This window comes from Acanthochromis polyacanthus, chromosome 15 (assembly GCF_021347895.1).
Source record: "Acanthochromis polyacanthus isolate Apoly-LR-REF ecotype Palm Island chromosome 15, KAUST_Apoly_ChrSc, whole genome shotgun sequence".
NCBI classification, from domain to species: Eukaryota; Metazoa; Chordata; class Actinopteri; family Pomacentridae; genus Acanthochromis; species Acanthochromis polyacanthus.
The window spans coordinates 23,302,712-23,322,564 of record NC_067127.1 but is presented as its reverse complement, the minus strand read 5'-3'; the positions used below and the strand labels follow the sequence as shown (position 1 = coordinate 23,322,564).

The following is a 19,853-nucleotide window of genomic DNA, read 5'->3' as shown; positions in this document are numbered from 1 at the left end:
CGTCGTGCTCGAGGTGTCCCTGAGCAAGACACCTAACCCCGAATTGCTCCTGATGGGTCGTGGTTAGCGCCTTGCATGGCAGCTTCCGCCATCGGTCTGTGAATGTGTGTGTGAATGGGTGAATGTGATGTATAATGTAAAGCGCTTTGGGTACCTTGCAGGTATAGTAAAAGCGCTATATAAATACAGACCATTTACCATTGTAAAGCAGGTACATTTAGTGTTTTAATGAAATGACAGTGTCACAACTCTGAGACAGTGTGGAAAGTGTCATAAGCAGTGATCAATCTACAGTTCTGCAGGGCTTTATCAGGATTTTAGTGGATTCTTTAACTATCCAGCGGACAGGTTTGATATATTTCTTCACTCTCACTGCTCTCATAGGGTTGTTTTGCTTACCAAAGCATGTAGCTGTTCTCAATGACAGAATTCTGTAAATATCTTTTGCACACTACCTGCCCAGCACCAAACAGCCGATAGACAAAGTTCCTAGATGTGGAAATATATTCCATGTTTAAGCCTATCTCTAAATATTGAACTGATGAAACCTTAGTAGTTACAGTGGCGCTGCAGAATTTCAAATATGTTGCACATTGTTACCAAAAACCTGATCATGTTGCTGTGATTCTTTTCCAAGATTTTTATTTGTGAACATGGCCAGATCTATTTCAAAGCAGAACACCAGTTCTAAGACATCAGCTACAAAGCTGCTTCTCTACACTGAAATCAGTTTAGAGTCGGTGAAGTTCACTTCCTTTGCAAGTTTTTGATTTCATTAGTTTCTGCTTTTAACTACACAATCCATCATTGTCTCCATGTAATCCCTTGTGTTGTTTTCTCAGTCACCTGTGCTCCCGCTATAACTGTGGGAACGGTTATGACCTTTTTATCTAATGCAATCCCAGGTTTGAGTCTTCCCTCTAGTTTTCAAAGACAGGATTTCCAGGATAGACACCTGCAGACACTCAAACTTGTTTCTGTAGTTGAAGTTGTGATATTCTGTAAAGTGAACTGCTGAAATGGGCAAAGATTTGAGGTCAGTTAACTTTTTGGAGGACACTCAAAACGCATTCATGTTATGAAACTGCTGTTAGATGTCTGCTTCTTTTAGATAGTGTCACTGAGCATGTTTCTGCTTTCAATTTAGTATCGTCCTGTTTACTGTTTTTTCTCAGAGTATAAATACCTAGGCCTGAGCATATGTGCTACCTTAATGCAGCATACAGTAACATCTTTCATCCATAATTCATCCATGAAAGTTTTAAAAAAGAATATTAAAGAAAAGTATGCTTAGAAATGAGAAATTATGGTTTCTTTTTCAAGAATAAATTGCATTAGTATTATCTGTGGACCTCTAGTAATTTGTTCTAATTGTGGATGTTGTCTGTGATCTTAATCCCATGTGAATCTGCAATGCCAGGTCTCCAGGTAATACTTGTCCCATGAGGATGGGATGCTATCAAACTTTCCCTGCAGATATTCGACTACTCCATTGTTGTTGCTGCATGCAAAATTTTGGAAAAACTCTATTCAGCGCTGCACACTAACTCTTGTTTGCCACAGAGATGTGATTTAAGGTGCCCTCTGATGATACAACCACCTCATCCTCAAGTCTTATTTTCCTTTTTCACCAGTTTGACTTACTTTTGACAGCCTTTAATTTTTTATCTGTGCTTAGGGGAAAAGCTGTTGTCCAAACTGGACGACTGTGATGATATTTGAACTTCTATTTCTCTGTCTTTACAATGGTCATTTTGGAAATATAACGTAACTACAACCCAGTGCACTGAGTGGCATATAAATATCAAGGGATTACACTTATTGGTACACAGTTGGATAGAATGCTAGTGTGCTATGCAATCCAAATTTTGTCACAGCAGACGTTGTGTTTTTTTGTTTTTTTTTTTATTTTTAAATATCCAAACACATATTCCCACAATGGAATAAATTAACATTAAGATTTTTACTCTTTTATAAGTTTGGATAAAAATGTGAGATGAAACCTCCTAGTTCGCACACAGCTAACTTTACAGTAACGTTGTTTACTGCTTGATGGCTCTGAACCCAGGATAAATTTGCATGACTCTCCCCTCACTTATGTTTTGTGCTCACACATTTGGTAGAAAGGAATCCATTAGCATGCTTGTTACTGTGCTTCATCTGGCGTTGGAACGAAAAAACAGCTAATTATCCCGCTGATGGGATTTTTCTGGATGGTTAAATTTTCTTCATAACTAATCAGTCTTTTCCTCAGTAATGGCATAACTCTGAAATGGGCAAGAGAAATTTCCAGCAGTAATTATAAATTACCCGCAGAGGCATAAAATGCATCTTTGATGATTTCTCCCGATGAAAATCCAACTTGTTGAGTTCAGGTTTTGCAGAATGGCACCTCAAGTTTCTATCAGCATCAGTCCAATTCCACTGATTTGATTTTGACTTTTTCTGTAAAGATTTGACGTTATTACAGTTCAGATTCTTCCCAAAGTTTAGTTCTACTTGAAAGAAGGATATTTGTTTTCTTTTTGAAAGCAGTGACCAAATGCAGATGAACCTGAGTTGATCATTCAGAAATATCAGATGGATTCATATCAGTGTGCAATGATGCATCTGTGTTTTCCTTTTCACTACACCAGTAGTTCTATCTTGATTTCCATGTTCAATAGTTAGCTTGATAATTTTGCATGTTGACTTGTAGGATTATTGTAGATGGAAATCAATTTTCTGTTTTACTTCCCAGCAGGGATGCAGGTAAGTCACATTTCTCGAGGTGCCAAACTATTTTCTGAACAGATGTGTCAGTTCAGTCAGGACTACTCTGGGCAAAAAATAGTTATTATTAATATTTCTGCAGCAATTTACATTGGCCAGTGTGACTCTGTTGTGGGTCCTCCCTGACCTTCCACATGCATACGTGGAAAGCCTGTGGTGGGGAGAACACACTTTCTCGCCATTCCATGTGCGTGCATTGAAAGCCCGAGGCAGGAGAGGCAGCAGCAAACATCCCCAGGGATTCAGCAGGCATCACCAGACATGACATTGATTAAGTCAGACGCAGCATGAAAAGGAGGAGCTAGGATGGAAACAGGTTGCAAAACACCTGACAGAGTACGCAAAATGTTTTTACATTGTAGATTCTCATTGAAGGCATCCAAACTATGAATGAACACAGATGAAATTATTTAATAAACAAAAAAGTGTGAAATAAGTCAACTCATGTTTTTAGATTTATCAGAATTGCCCCCCTTTGCTTTGATTACTGCTTTGCACACTCTTGGCATTCTCTGGATGAGCTTCATGAGGTATGAGTTAGGGTTAGGGTTAGGGTTACCCCATAAGGATCTCCTCTCCACTGATCCATTCTGATCAGTGATAAACAGAAAGAAACGTTGGCAACATTGCAGATTTCTGCCTCTAAAATCTCTGTTGGAGCTGTTACCCTGGAAACGTAAAAAATAGAGCTTTGTAACGTGTGGCTGAAATAGTAACAGAGTTTATTTTAACCCATACCGTGATTATTTTCCAAGCCGAAGGAAATAGATTTAGTGATTAAACTGTGAAAACACAAGTAGACTCTGAGTGAGAAACCTGTGAGTGGTAACACAAGTCGAAATGAGACTGAGGTAAAAATGAACTTACAACTATGGCATGAGACGGTAGTTACACTTAAGTCTCCAGGGCAAAAGTTTGCTGTCTTACGTCTGCATCTTTCAGTTGTGGCCTGTTGTTCTTGTTTGTAAGTGTAATATCGCAGCTCCTCTGTCGTCAGATGATGTGATAATGGACCTCAAGTGATAATAGGGTGATGATGTATTGAATGAGACGACTAGGGGATAGAGAAGGTCCCTGCTGACCCATTTGTATGAGAATGATCTGTGATGATAACAGCCATTTAATGGGCTGATAACGTCCAAAACAGCTGGCTCTTTAATCCCTTAATCTATCACAGTCGCTGTCTGAAAAAGACTAAATATATTGCGTCTGACAAAACATCACATCCTGCGTTCGCCTTCTTCAAAGCACCAGCAGTCCTGTTGTGTGGCTGCTCTCTAAAAGTGACTAAAAACTTTCGTCTTGTTTGCACTAAAGGAGAGGGAACTTGGATAAAATGCTTGACTACTCATGAATCCCTTTTCAAGTCTTTTAAAAGGCAGCAATTTTGTGAAAGTCACATTCTCTCTAATTAAAGCAGACCAAAAAAAAAAAGGAAAAAAAATTCAATCTCAGCTCACTCAGTTTTCAGGCCGTGTTTTTTAACATCATTCTCAAGCTCTGCGGGGTATGGCTCTTGGAAGTCAGAGGGTTTTTTTAAATGTCAGTTAAACCTCTCTCCTAAGAGGCATTCAAATTTGCATCAGTGTTTTGCAGTCAGTGGAAAATGCATTATCTCGCTGCACTGGGCATAATTTCTTTCAGCATTAAAGAAAGGAGTAGAGGACCTCTAGCCTGTATGATTACCAGCCATCCACTAGGGTTGAGCCCACTCAGGAGACAGACATTCAATCAATTACTCATGGCTGATTCCCGTTATGACGGTGAGGAGCAAAATCCACTTCAAATCATGTGCCGTTTATTGTTCAGACAGCCATATGTGTCTGCATTTTCAGTATTGTCACGATGCAGTTCACCCGTGCAATGACACATTCTTATGGTTTACACACATAAAAAAACATCCCTTTACACAGAAACTTTCAGAATTTTGCAGCAGCACCTGGTGTAAATGACAAGTTGCTCATGTGGAGCACGTCTGCAGAAAAGCTGCAGCTAGTGCGTTAGGCACACGGTTCACAAACAAACAGGCCGTAAAACTCACATGAATAACCCAGTTAATTCACTGTGTGATTCCTGATACTGCGGCTAATTTCTGATTGTGCCGCTGCTGTAATTGATTGAGTGCAGGGTGGACATACGAGGCCATGACAAGTTGATAGTGCAAAGTGAGCAATACTTTAGTTTAATTGGCTGGGAGCGATGGATAGAGAGCTTCATTGACAAATTGCACGCAGCCCCTTCAATAATCAGCAGAGCAAGTTCCAAGGCCTGCATGTAATATTAATGAAAACGCTGTTCGAATAATATAAGGAAATGAGCAAAATGCTGTATCTCAGTATCTGCAGTGATATAAGAAGTGGTAGTTTAACATTGAAGCAAACGTATCAGGAAGCATATGAAGACTTGACGCCCAGACAATGTGCATCAGACATTTTTTTTTTTACACCAGTTGATTACATCCAACTTTTAATGATGCTGGTTTCTGTTTTTTAAGGTTTGAGGCTAGAAGCTAAAATAAAATGAACAAAAGTAAAGTAGCCAAATGCATCTAAAAGTGTAGATATCATTTGCACTCACGCTCACATGTTTCTTATGCCACTTTTTTTCTCTTCTGACTTCAGCAGGCTTACGAAGACAGTAAATGTTCAGAGTGTAGCAGAGGGGACTTCTTCTATTCTTCTGTGTGGAGGGGCTTAGGGAGCTGCCTGGGATAGCATGAAAGGAAAAACAGCTGCTTTTATCCACACAAGTCTGCGATATGAACTTAGGAGGACGTCGTTTTTTTTTCTTTTCTTTTTTTTCTCTCGCAGTGCCTCGTTGCCTGCCTCCACATCTCAGAGCCTGGAGTGGCTGAGGGGTCTGAGGAAGTCTTGAAAGTCCCTGATGAGTGAAAGAATAATCTCTGTATATGAGAGCAGCAGCGACTTCCCTGAAATCCCATTTCACAGCGGCAAAAAATGAATATTCGCTGCAAAAAGAAGAAAAGACGATGTTTAATGCAACTTGACAGGTGAAGCATCCAGTGTGAATCTAACGTTTCTAGCGCACCTTGAGGATTGAGCTAATGCCATATGTTCTACCTGTTCCCCCCGGCAGCCTGTCACAAGACAATGGACGCCTCCTAGTTGCGGTCTACTGTACCGAGGAAGTCACAAGGGTACTGCACACTTGAAACCTTCAATGAATGTAATTTCAGCCCTGCATGGAGGGAAAATTAAGACAAAAATGTCATTAGTTGTCATTTGAATATGAATAAGCCTGATTCTCTGACCTTGAAGGTCAACTGAGGACCTGAATAACTCATTTTCATACATCCATGATGATGATGATTCTTCAAAGGAGAATTCTACCATCTAGCATGTCATATAAGTGATGAAATGTTTTCTGTTATCAAATTGATTAGTAGTAAAAGAAAAGAAACTTAAGAAATTAATGTGTCTTAGAGTTGGTAGCTGAATCACAAATTAATTAATCTCTTAAAAATGTAATAAGGGACCATGTTGCCAGTTTGGGGGCATGTGTAACCAAAAAAAAAAAAAAAGTAAAAGTCTGTGGGATAGAGTTGCACCCCCACGTTATCAAATCCCAGTTCACTGAGCTGATTTGGACATGCTGCTGAAAGAATATTCAGTCAAATTGCTCCCTGTGTGAATACAGAACACACATGTTGTACTCCTTTGTGAGGCTTCAGCGTTATGGCATGCTGATGTCCTCAGGGATTTTTTTATAGCAGAGACGAGGCCGGCTGAGGGAGTCTGGGGAACGAGAAATGACATGAAATCAATGAAATAAGAGTGAGAAGCAGGTTGGAGTTGAGTGTACTGCTGAGTGGGAGGGAGAATGGAAGGAGGAGAGGGGAGAAAAGGGCCCACAAAGAGTGTTACTCAGCTCTCTGCAGGGGTTATGCTCATCTGAATTAATCTGTTGTGAAATGTGCTAGTGCTGCTTGGACTGATGCCTTGTGTGCACTGGAGATTTGGAGGAAGAGGAAGCGGATGGGCAGGGGGATCTGGTGGGAGGCTATGTCATGAAACAGAATCTGAAAAGGCGAATTCCCCCACAGGCTTAGAGTCCCTCATTGTAAGCCACCCTGTCACCCCTGTATGATTCTGTCTGAACCCATTCCTCCACCCACACAGCCACATCACAACACAAGACACATTAGCATGGCCTATAGGCCATAGAATGTATGTGGGCATGAAGGCCATGTGGTTGAGGTCGCTCATGGCTACAGCTGGCCAAATGCTCTATGTACTTTGTTGTACCCAGTTTTACCATCATGGGTAGTCACCAAGGAGCTAAATACTAATTAACTAGCCAAGTAGCTGCTGAATATTTCAGACACTGTAGGACATGTTAACTGAAATGATGATGTGTTGAAGCTGACACCTACTGGATGAATCTCTCAACTATTCTGCTACAAAGCAAGTACTTTATTTTACGTAGAATAAATAGAAATGACTAACATGTTCCCATTATACATACAGTATATTTCTTGGGCCACCATTATCCACAGACACCAGTCAATGGAAACTTGTTTTTTTATAGTCAGCAAATTTTGAAAATACCATGAATTCCTTCTGTCTGACTTCAGCTAAAGTATTACACATATATTTACTTAATCATTCAAAGTTTGAATCTCTTAGTAAAAAGCACATTTCTAACAAGAAAAGCACTCAGATAGCGCAGTACTCTGCCAAGGCTGTTCATTCCTCAGTTTGTGTATTCAGAAATCACGGCAACAGAGAATCAGTCCATTTAATATAGATCTACCCACAAACTAAATAAAAAAATAAATAATTATCTTGCGGTGAGCACAGGCCTGTGTTATGCATGCGTACGTTATGTACGGATACTGAATTGCGTGACCGAAATATATAGCGGGTGCCAGGAATTGATGCAGACAGCTGACATAGCATTCACTTGTCAAAGTTACTGTGCCGCTATCTCACGATGATACAGAAATCTTTAACAAATCTGTGGATCCCGACTATAAGCCGCATCACTGCTAAAATCTAATCACTTGTTCCCCGCCGATCATCATATAACTCCATTCCTTGGCGGAATAATAACTGTGTCTGTACTACATACATATAGCAGTCTATTTTTGTGTTTCCCTTGAGTAATGCAGCTCATGTCCACAACAGTAGTCACATGAGATAGTGCAGCAGTATTCATTTAGACAGGTGATAACTTAAAGGAAAAACCAACATACAGTGTCTCTGTAAGGTTTTAGGCTACTATTTTCCACCAGAACAGCTACAGTGCGTCTCGGCACAAGTCTCTGGAACTCTACTCAGATATTCCCTCAGAACAACTCTGTATTGATTTGTAGTGACCCTTCCCTCTGAGAAGAGAAAGTATGTTAGCAAAATGCCCTCCACAATAAAACAGAGCCACCTGATCCCCTCGCTTTGGGGGTCAATGTTTGTTGTGCCAACTATCTCTATATGGCACACTAGCTAATCCAGCTTCACTGAATATTTTTTCATAAAATTGCATTTACATCCAACTAATTATGTGTTTATTTCATGTCCAAGTCCCATGGGTGACGGCTTGGCCACCAGACACTCATCGATGAGCTCCCTGCTCAGGTTTGGCTGCAGAGGGGGCCTTTTTATTGCCACTTCATTGAGGTGTTTGAAACGCTCTTCGTCTTGTCCCTCCCCTAAGACTGATTTGCCTTGTGAGACCCCCTCAGGGGCTATTGTCCATAGCAGCTCTCAGAATCCTCCATCACTGTACTAAGTAGGGACTAATCTTCATCGACAGTGTGGCTGAGCTCAGCCTTAGGGCAGTGTGAGGACCTTGGAGAAGAGCTGCTCGTTTGTGTCAAAAGCAGCCAGCTGAGATGGTTCAGGCATCTGATTGCGATGCATTCTGGATGCCTTCCTTTGGTGGTTTTCTCAGGCATTCCCATCTGGAAAGCACTGCTTAGGCGAGGGATGTCTGGAAAGCTCTGCTTAGTCTGCTGACACCACAACCCTACCCTGAATATGCAGAAGATAATGGATTGATGGATAATAATGTGTTTGTTGAAAATGTTATTAATTAACATATCTAGCAAATGTTGACACTTGAGCACATTAGTAAAATGTTCATTGACAGCATACTATAGAAACTTGTTTGTTTTTTTTTTACATTACTTTCATTTATAACACCACAAAGAACAGTGTAATGGGCCTTCCCTCACAATTGACACACTCCTTTACTCCTTGGTTTCATGTGGTTAACATCTGCACAGCCGTCAGTTAAAGTAGGTCTTTACTATTATTGCTTCTCACCATAGATACAGTATTGCTAGAGATCATGCAGCGGCTGAAATATTTTTGCGAAATAACTTCATCACGATACAGCAAAACAAGCGAGACGCTGACTGTTAATGCTTCAAGAAAAAGATGTGAAGAGATATGAGAGCTGAGGAGAAAAATAAAGAAAACACAAGACCGAGAGTGAGGAGAGAAGCAGAGCAGAAGAACAATCAAACCAAAGGGCTCATTACTGTGAAGATTTTGATCATGACAACCGAGGACAGAATGATCAGCACTTCCTCCGCTCACTTCCCTCCCCACAAAGTTCAGAGGACTAAGGAAAAATTGCTTGTGATTGGCCAATTAGCACATTAGAAGGTGTTGTTTAGATTCACAGTGTCATGTGTCTGTGTTGATAATGTTGCTGCTACAAGTGTCAGGACAGATAAAGCCCTCAGAAATCAACTGGTGTCATGCAACAGTGATGCTCATTTCGACGTCCAACTGTTGAGCGAGGAGTCGAATTGGTATCTCGCCAGATGCCGCTGTGAGTGCCCACTATGTGGAAGTTTTGCTTTCACTTGTCAGTCATCAGTATCTCTATCCATCCATTATCTATACACAGCTTTATCCTCACTAGGGTCATGGGGGGCTGACTTAGGGTGAAGACAGGGGACACCCTAGGCAGGTCACCAGTCTATCATAGGGCTACATATAGAGACAGTCACACTCATATTCACACCTACGGACAATTTAGAGTTACCAGTTAACCTCAGTATGTTTAAGACTGTGGGAGGAAGCAGAGCAAACCCACGCATGCACAGGGAAAACATGCAAACTCCATGCAGGAAGATCCCAGGAAGGCAGGATCTTCTGGCTGCGAGGCAACAGTGCTAACCACCAAACCACTGTGCAGCCCTCACTGAAATTTTCTGTCGCATATTTCTGGTGACTAATTTATCCTCTTTCTCATGTCAGCAAACCAACTGCTAATTCAAAACATTGATGTTGTAGCGAATTGTACAACAGAATAACAAAATCTTTGCATCCGACCATTGTTTTTAGATATATCTCGGCCTGTCGAAGGTCGTGAGTTGGCTGGAGCTTTTCTGTGCATGTGACAGGTCAGAGGAGGTTGCAGTCTGGACAGGCTGTCACTCCATCAGGGGGCTTACACTCATAGACAAGAAAAACACAGCCTCACCCACAGGCAATCTAAGTAGAAACTGCATGTGTTAGTTCGTGAGAAGAAAGAAAGCTGGTGGGCTTGCATGAAGTGTGAGTTGACATGCTACTGAGTAACACTGACGTGCTCTACATCATTATACCAAACCACATTAGCATTGATTTTACTATGTTTGACGCAAACAGTGCCAGAATGCCAGTGGATGTCCATGACTGCCAACGCACAGCACTGCTCTAAGCTAATGGAGATGTAGAGAGCATATAGAACATGCCTATAGAATGTTTTTTTTTTTTTTTTTTTTCAAATTGACTTGAAGCAAAGAAAAAGCTTGTGACTTAGTATGGCAGAGGCCTCCTCTGCTCTGCTGTGGGCATTCAGTGTGTCATCTTGTTATACTTGATAGGCAGCCTGGTGGGCAGGTGTGTTGGGTCTGTCAGCATGCATACTGGGAAAATGTGCAATCCGCACACTGTGCTTTCTTCTTTGGAGAGAGGGACGCTACAGTACATAAATATGAGTGGGTGTTTGTGTGTGCATGCATGTGTGTGACTTTGTGTGTGTGTGTTTGGCATTCTGGCACACAGCCACATGCAGTCATGATTGTACTGCACTGAACATGAGAAAAACACCAAAAAGATTAGTAGCCTTTGTGATTCTTGATGAATTCTAAACTTCCACCTCCTTCTTCTTTCTTTGCTCTGTCAGGGCTCAGTGGATAGCGACTGTTTGGCAGGTTGGAGATCTGAGGTCTCATCCCCGCTGGCAGGTGAAGGTTTAGACAGCCAAAAGTTAGAGTCTGGGGATTTACAGAAGTGGACAGAGTGAAAGGAGCTGGGAGCTCTTATCACACATTATGGTCAAAGCAGCGGCGATTCATTATAAGACTGTGAAACTCTGATAAACCTCAAAGATGAATAGCTCTGTCCCTATCGGTTATTGGTTGTCAGTTGCATATGTGGCTTTACACATTTGTTTGCTTTCTGTATTTGCCTGTTTTTTGCTGTATACAATTCAAAAATATGTTCTTTTACAAGTTAATGTTATTTCCATGCCTTCATCACATCCCTCGCTCTGATGTTTCATGTTTTGTTACTAACCTCATCTGTGTCACTGAAGACCGATTTTTTGCAGCCATGCAGAAACACACACACACAAACCCACTCAAATGGATGCAAAACCATTTGTAAAGGTAACGAGGGTTACACAGGGTGACCCAGATTGATAACATCGTATGCTTGAGGCAGAGAGCTGTCGTTGCCATCACTAACATGGCTTTCCCATCCAGTGCTGTGGCCTGCTGAAACAACAGGCTGCGAGCCAACATCGCAACTGTGTGCTGGGAGCAAGTTACCCCACTGTCTAAGCTGATTTGACACAGTCAGGTGAAACAAGTTCTGAGTTTTCAGTGGAAGCAAGGGCGTCAGTTTGTTTTTAAAAGTGGGGGGGACGGAGACCACAGCACTTTGAGAAAATGTCGAAGAACGGCGGCAAAATGCCACAAGCTGGGCTCGAACTCACAACCACCACACCAAAGGCGGAGGTTCAAGCCGTAGAGCTATCGTTACATGCAGGTAGCGGGGTCTGTGGGCTGCTATAGTACTAATTCTCCTGGGCCGAAATTTTGCCCCTGCACGCCTCTGGTCGGAGCTTCCACTTGGCACAGGCGCAAATTTAGCATCTGCGCGGTTTTTTTTTTGTTTTTTTTTTAACCTCACGAAGGTGTGCTGCGTGTCTGTGCAACTCTCGGCCGAGTGCGGATGGTGCGTTCAGGAGCGTCGGAATTTTCTCTACTACTGAAAATAACTGGGTTTACAACGGCTTACATGTGAATAATTTGAATGTGTTGGAGACAAAATAACCCCTGACAAAAAGTGGGGGGGACACGTCCCCACCGTCCCCGCCTAAACTGACGCCTATGAGTGGAAGGATTTGTTTCTGTGCTCTTCCTCTATTGTGAAAGCCTGTCAAGTTCAGATGCATAATTGTCAGGCCATGCGGTGGATTCACCAGGAGGAGAGCCTATTGTCTTGTTGGAAGAAATGAAAAGGACCAGGGATTTTCACAGAGACTGGTATGGATACTACCAGGAAGTGATTTTTTTTTTTTTTTTACAGAAAAAAAACATTGTACCTTTTCATCACTCGTAGTGTCTGTCGTAGTCAGTCACAAACTGTGATGCTGTCAAAATTCGAACATGCAAAGTGCAAACCCTCATTTTTGGACCCCTTTGGTGAAAATCAAGTTCTTTACCTCGTTAACGTGTCCATATGGCATTTATATGTTAGAAGACATAACATGAGAAGCTAAGCACCCAGCATCATGGCTGAATATTTCTACTGTGAAGCTGCAGTTTTCTCATGACAGTCTCAAAAACACAAGTTGGGACATCCTTGATTTCATAACGCTGAATAATTCTAATATTACAACTTGCCATTGTACAGTGTAGAATAGTTTTACAGTGTTCAGCAGGGTTGTTGGTGAGCTAGTGTGCTCAGCTGCAGCAAGTGGGGAGAGGGGTGGAGATGGAGGAGATAGACTTCTGAGATCTGCACATTTCACTTCAATGTAGACTTACAACAATGACCAGAGAGAGACTTTATTTCAGTCAGATAACACTTGAGACATGATAGATGGTATATCTCTTCAGTTTGTCAGATCACATATTCTCGCCATCTGATAGTGAGACTCTAGTTATTATTGTGGTCAAAGCAGAAATTGTTCTGTTAATGTTGAATGGAATGAATTGAGTTTCAGACATTCATGATCTGAAGAACCCACTGACTACAGAGATTCCCTGACTTTTCCTCTTATCACCTGTTTTAGCTGTAATGAGCTTATTAAATGGCTATTATGATCATAAAGTATGATACACATATGGGCCAGTAGACCCTTACTGCACCTTCTAGTAGACTCAGTAATCTTATATCACCTCATTTAATGGAGCTCAGTTCTTACTTCAACTATTGGTGCTGGAGCTGTGAATCAGCAGGAACAGAATTCTATATGTGAATGCATGAAAGGTTGATGGTGACCAAGTCCAAATGGATCTGCACCCTGGGGCCTTTAGTTTGAGTATTTTCTAAGACCATAATTCTACTTTTCTTCTAAGTTTGCCTTTGCTGTCACTTTGCTGCTCTTCACTTGGTGTTTTGTTGAGTTTAGACATCAACTACCTGGTTAGGTTTAGAAAAGGATCCTAGTTTGTGTTAAATACACTCTTTTGCTACATTTACCATGTGTCACAAAGCTCCATTTTATCTGTTTCCAGTGTGATGGCTCCATCTCAGATGGTACACACACTTATTCACACGATCGCAAGAGATTGCCTGTGTTATCAGCACTACTTTCTTATCATGATCATAATGGATGACAACAGCTTTACTGAGCCGGCCTGAACGTGGGGGATGTACCTGCTGGGCCATATGCACAAGAATGCTGTGTGATAACTGCCATTAACTAGACTGATAACATCCAGATCCTGTGCTCCTGTGCCATCATGAGGATGTAGTTTATACTGAACACGACCTACAGAGGGTAAAGTGTGCATAGAAAGATTGAATCGATGGATTACCATGAAAGTTTACAGGCTTGAGTCTCCCAGAAAAGGAATCTTCATGATTTTTAGTTAACATTTTCTTTTTTAGCATGTCAACATGGTAGCGTTCACTTTTACCTCCATCCTTTGTACAATTATTAGACACCACAGTCCTATTATCACACTTAAACTTCTGTTATGATTGTGTCTCCTTACATACAATAAGCAAACTTTAATGGGATATACACATAGCTCTGTATCATCAATAAATCATTGCATTCATCTTGAGATGCTTCTATATTTATCATTCAGCACACAAACAAGGTCATCATCAAGAAAAAAACTGTGTCCTGCAAAGTCAGATGTCTCCGAAAAAAACTACTGTGACACAAAATAGAAAGAGGACGTTGGTTTTCCAGCACCTAAATAGCAGTGACATAACGACAAGCAACAGGGTTTATAAAATACACTAGCAGCAGCTGCACTGGTCTAAGTTCTAAACTTTAATTATATTAGGTTGTTCACTGGAATCATACCAAGGCAGGACAATTAATTTTCAATGAAATACTGATGCTTTAAAACATACAGCACGTTCAGCTTAATGACGAAAGTCTCCTGAATGTGTGGACGACAGTGTGTGATACAAAATCTGACCCATTTTGCTTCAGTGTTCTTTCCTTGTCACACATTTGACGACAGCAGCATACAAGTGACAGAGGGGATTCTGAAATGCTGCCAGCGTATGGAGATGAACGCTTTCTGCCTCTGCACATGGCCTGATCTGTCTTGCTTCAGACTCTCTTACATCATGTCACGTGCCCCGGGGCTTTCTCTCTACAGAGCATTCGTTCTGTATTTAGAGCCGGATTTATACATAAACACACATACCACTACGGAAGGCGCAATGAGTGTTCCTTCCCCCCTGCCGCAGTTGCCAACAATATAATCATCTTCCCACACTTTAGGGTGCCTTTAAGGGTAGCATTCAGAAGGAAAAGGGGGAAAAGAACTCATGAAAGTGAACACTCACTTTCAAAGGCATAAGAGGATGAAAAAAACAGAGATGGATAGTTTAAAATATTCTGGACCAGAAAATTCAAAGTGATATCATTATTTAAACTGGCAACTTGTATTCTTTTTGCCCCATTTTTCAGTTCAAAGTTGCTGTTTTAATCTCCTGCCCTTTCTTCCACCCAGCACAGCTTGTAGGAATTGCTGAGGAACTTAATCAACACCTTGCAGGTTCTGTGAATATCGAAGAGGAATCCACCTGGTAAGTGCACAACGGGAGGAGAAACTGAAGAGTAACTCTTATTTCTGCTCTTCTCTGTCTCTGTCTTTGTTCTCAGGTTGTTAGAGAGCTCGATGCTCAATGCAGAAGTGAAGGAAGGAGAGATTCTGCCTCCTACGATTCAGAGGCTGATGAAAGGATACAACAAGTACCTCAGGCCTTTCTTTGACAGTAAGGAAACTGCAGACACATGCAGCTGTGGAAATGACAGAGCACTCGGGGAAATGTGTGTCTGACAGAGAACACGAGGGGTTCATATTGCAATTTTGTGCGAGCGTGTTTCTTCTGAGTAATATATGCTGACATACATATATTTAAATGTACTGCAATTTACCTTTGGAATTGGTGTCATTCAATACTTTGTGCAGTGCATCAACACTGATATGAGGCCACGATATAAGCTCATGCATAATTTACTTAAATAATAATATCTATAGAATTCTCAAAATATACAATGTTGTTAGCCAGCTAACTGAGATTAGAGCTGCTCATACGTGTTGTGATTGAGATTCCAATTTCCACCCAGCCACTAATTTGCTTGCAGTAGAGAAACCAAGTCTATCTTAGTGGAAACTTTCAGAAGAACAATGTTATGTTATTCCCTGCAAATCCCTTATTTGCTAGTGTTACTGTTCTGGGCTGCGGGAATCCGTCACAATGTGATTATGGTTTGTTTACTCGCTGTTTGATCTGTAATAACACCTTGGACTTTACCAAGGCGAATGATGTTCAGCATAATCACTAGTCCTCCTGCCTCAGAACACAAACGATGTGCACAGTAATGGTAAAAGCACTGGTAAACACAATACACAGATTCATACACCCACTCGCATGCCTTTGCAGTACTAGCACTGTGCAAACTTCCATTGATTCCATTCATTCCCTTTTCCCTGAGGGCAAATATAATACCCAGAAAGGCTTTGCGTCATGTTTACATTTTTATTTAGCATTTCTTAGCCACACAAACAGCACAGTTAAAATGAAATAGAGTTGGTACATATAAAAAGAAATACACTGCCTGCCCCCCAAAAAAGTTGCCACCTAGATTTAACAAAGCAGATAGGTAAGAGCCTTCCATTGGATAATTACTGCAGTCATGAATATGTTTCAGCTGCAACAACTTATTTAACCCAAGCTGATGCAGTGAGGAGCTTCTCATTTCTTAAACTACCATGTTGGAAGAAACATCCTGTGGTTATGGAAAGGATGCTAATCTTTCTCAGACGGGTCAAATTACTGGCCTGTATTAAGCAAAGAAAACAAAGAGATGTCTGACACTACTAAAATCAGGTTAAGAACCGTTCTACGCATCATTAAAATCCGAAGGATACTGGTGAACCATCATCTTCGAGGAAGAAATGTGGCTGGAACAGACTCTTGGATGATTGTGATTGGAGATCACTTAAGTGTTTGGTGAAATCATATCATAAGAAATCAACAGTAGAACTCATAGGTATGTTTAGTAGTGAATGCTAGAGCATTTCCATACACACAATGCGAAAGGAACTCCAGGGATTGGGACTAAATGGCTGTGTAGCCCTAAGAAAAACACTGATCAGTGAGGCTAAATGGAAAAAAAGGCTTCAGTTTGAGGCGGAGCGTGAAGGTTGAATTCTGGAGTAATGGAAAAAGGTCATGTTATCTGATGATTCCAAATTTACCCTGTTCCAAAGTGATCAGGGTAAGAAGAGAGGCAGATGAAGTGATGCAATCATCATGCCTAGTACCTACAAGCCTGTGAGGGTTAGAGTTATGATTGGGGGTTGGTCAGGTTCAATAACGTTATGTTCCCATGAGGTCAGCTGAATACCTGAAAGTACTGAATGACCGGGTCTTTCCATCAATGGAGTTTTTCTTCCCTGATGGCACAAGCATATTCCATGATGACAATGCCAGGATTCATGGCGCTCACATTATGAATGAGTGGTTCAGGGAGCATGAGACATCATTTTCACACATGGATTGGCCTCCACAGAGTCCAGACATCAGCCCCACTGAGAATCTTTGGGGTGTGCAGGAGAGACATCGGCGGTCCAACTCTCATCATCAATATAAGATCTGAGCAGAAAATTAATGCAACTATGGACAGAAATAAATACTGTGGCACTGCAGAAGCTTTTTGAAACGATGCCATGGCGAATGTGCATCATTCTAAAGCTAAAGGTAGTCCAATGAAAAATTAGAGTGTGAAACATTTTTTTTTTGGATGGGCAGTGTATTTTCGAAGTGTGTGTAAAAGAAATGCAGACCTGGCCTGTGGAGTTAGACTGTAAACTGGAGTATTACTTTGCGTTTTTCCTCCCTGTAACACTGTAATGGTAAAAACCTAGAGTGCACTGACATCAGTGGCTTACCCACTCCTGTTACTACACCTACAGATTACAGTTTTCTGGCTGGATAAACCAACTTTCAGCAAATGCAGTGTGTGGAGTTCGGCTCCTCCTTAAGGTTCTATATGCAACAGTCAGAACCACTTCATGTTGCTAAATGCCAGCATCTCACACTAAAACAAAGGGATATATAGGCCACACCTCCTGCTTGCTTACTTTCATTTGCTCCCACAAAAGTTGTGTACATTAGAGTCAACCAAAAAGGAATCCATCCACAACCATTGGTCCACACTAGCACTGTAAAATACATTGAATGGGGCCGAAGATTATACAAGTGCACATAAATTTTGGTAAGCATGCAAATGAAATAATGTTTTTAAATACTTTGTTTTTTGGTTGCACCAGTTGAATGCTCCAGACTGCATTTTTACTTTTCCAGACTGCACTTTCTGTTTATAGGCACAGAGGAGCCAACACTTTCGCTTGCATTAATATGAACTACCATGCATGCAGGACTGATCAGCTGCCTAAACAAAACACAGAGAAGAAAGAGCGTGTGAATTCATTCTCTACTAAGGACACCAATACTTCACTGTGTCTTTACATCGCAAGTGGTTGTTGCTGCTACTTTAATGCTATTTGTCTTCATAATCTCTCATTTTGGACATTAGCTAGAAACATGAGTTGTGAAATTTTGGGAGGTCTCTAAAATATTTAAATATTGTGCCATGCTCTTCTATTTTCCAATTTCTTCATCATCATGTATCATTCATAAAATTAGGCTCTTACTGATGCATGATTCATGCATGTGGGTGATTCGTAACTAATTCACTGTAGTAAAGATACCGGCATGTATGCTAATCTTGCTATCACCATTGAAGCATGGCAGTGTAGCATATTATACACTTCACTCATTTTACAGAAAGGTCACAAAGAAAATGTCTATAAATAGAATACTAACTTCCATTAACAAGAAAAAAAGGACTGAAATCAGGCAGCATTTACTGAAACACATGATAAATCAGGCTCTCCATTTCAAAATCTTGTGCCTAATGTTTCTAAGGACAAGTGAGCTTGCCTGAAAGTTATTGTATAGGATTAATACCGTCTTCCCTGGATGCCAGAGTTTGCAGAACAGCTTGGTCTCCATATTTAGTTTTAAAAGAAGGATGAGATGAAGGAGGTGCATTAATTTTGTCAAGGACCACACTGATGGAGAGCTAAGGATCACCACCAGCACCCATCTGTGCAATGAGCATTTTACACTGTGTAGTATTACAAACTTCCTTCAGAGAGAACTGGAACCCATGGACACTCCACTGTTACTGGTGAAGGAGTTCAGACTGAGTAACTCTCTCCCCAGTCTTCGATCCTCCTTTCCCACTGATATTTGGCGGCATCGTTGGCTGTTCATGCCCACCAAAGAGTGCAGGTTGCCTTGTGTGCTTAGTTTATTATAGTGTCTGCTTACTATATTAAATGGGTGAGTTACACAAAAATTCTCCCTCTGTACAACTGTGATGAAGCGAGAAATTAGCTATGGAGATCAGGCTGTTTATTTCTGCTGTAAAGTTGGTCATTTCAACATGGGGTCTAAGGGGATTGAAGGGAAAATTAGAGGAACTGCAGTCATTTCCACGTTGGCTTAATTTTTCACCCTCAGGGGTACCGTGTTACGGAGCTGAATCTGAGACTCAAGCACAAGGCAGACATGGCTGACAGGCGTAGGCATCAGAAAACACTTTTATTATACAAGGCACAAAAACAACAACAGGAAGCAGGACTACTTCTGCAGGCAAAGGCAAGATAATGACAATATCTCAGACAGCACTACTGTTGGGCTGGCAGGGAAAAGCTATACCAGCGTATGGTCAGAACTTAGCAGAACTAACCCAAAACTCGGTAATACCTCGCCAGGAAAGTCTAAATCAATGGGAGCACAAATATAAGACTACTGCTGATAATTCGGCAAAACAGGAATCATTGCTAAATGCTAGGAACAAGATAAACATTAGATCTACAGAAAATGGCGGGCTCGGAGTGTGAGCGGTTGGCTTGGCAGGTACAGACGTGGCGGACTCAAGTGGTGTGTGGCGGACGTATCGCAGTTCGGCAGACAGGTGTGGTGTGCAGAGGTGCTGCCATGATGAGGGTCAGATAGCTGGAGGTGATTGTGCTGAAGGCAAGCTGAAGCCAAGCTAAGGTTTGTGAGCAGCCAGGGAGAAATTAAAACACGAGAACAGGTTGTAAATATATGGGATTACGACAAGGAGCTAGACAGGACAAGAATCCCGACTGACTGAGGCTGGTCGACGGTCCGGCGCTGAATAGTGATCTGAGGTTGTCTTTTATGGGGAGAAGGTAGTGAGGAGATCACTCCCAGCAGCTCGCACGCCAACTCTGATGATTGTGGATTGACCACACCTGCCTGCACGCCACACACCACGCTCATGCCCATCTGCGGTGGAGTTTGTGACTTACCACTTGA

At 41.5% G+C, this 19,853-nt stretch overlaps 1 protein-coding gene across 1 annotated transcript in view; it reads left to right on the top strand.

Moving 5' to 3' along the window:
* Positions 1-19,853, top strand: part of LOC110957750 (gamma-aminobutyric acid receptor subunit pi) — a 74,169-nt gene that overhangs the window by 35,853 nt on the left and 18,463 nt on the right. The window contains exon 3 of the mRNA XM_022203939.2: positions 15,094-15,206. Coding sequence (XP_022059631.1) covers positions 15,094-15,206 — 113 coding nt within the window. The remainder of the gene's footprint in view (positions 1-15,093; positions 15,207-19,853) is intronic.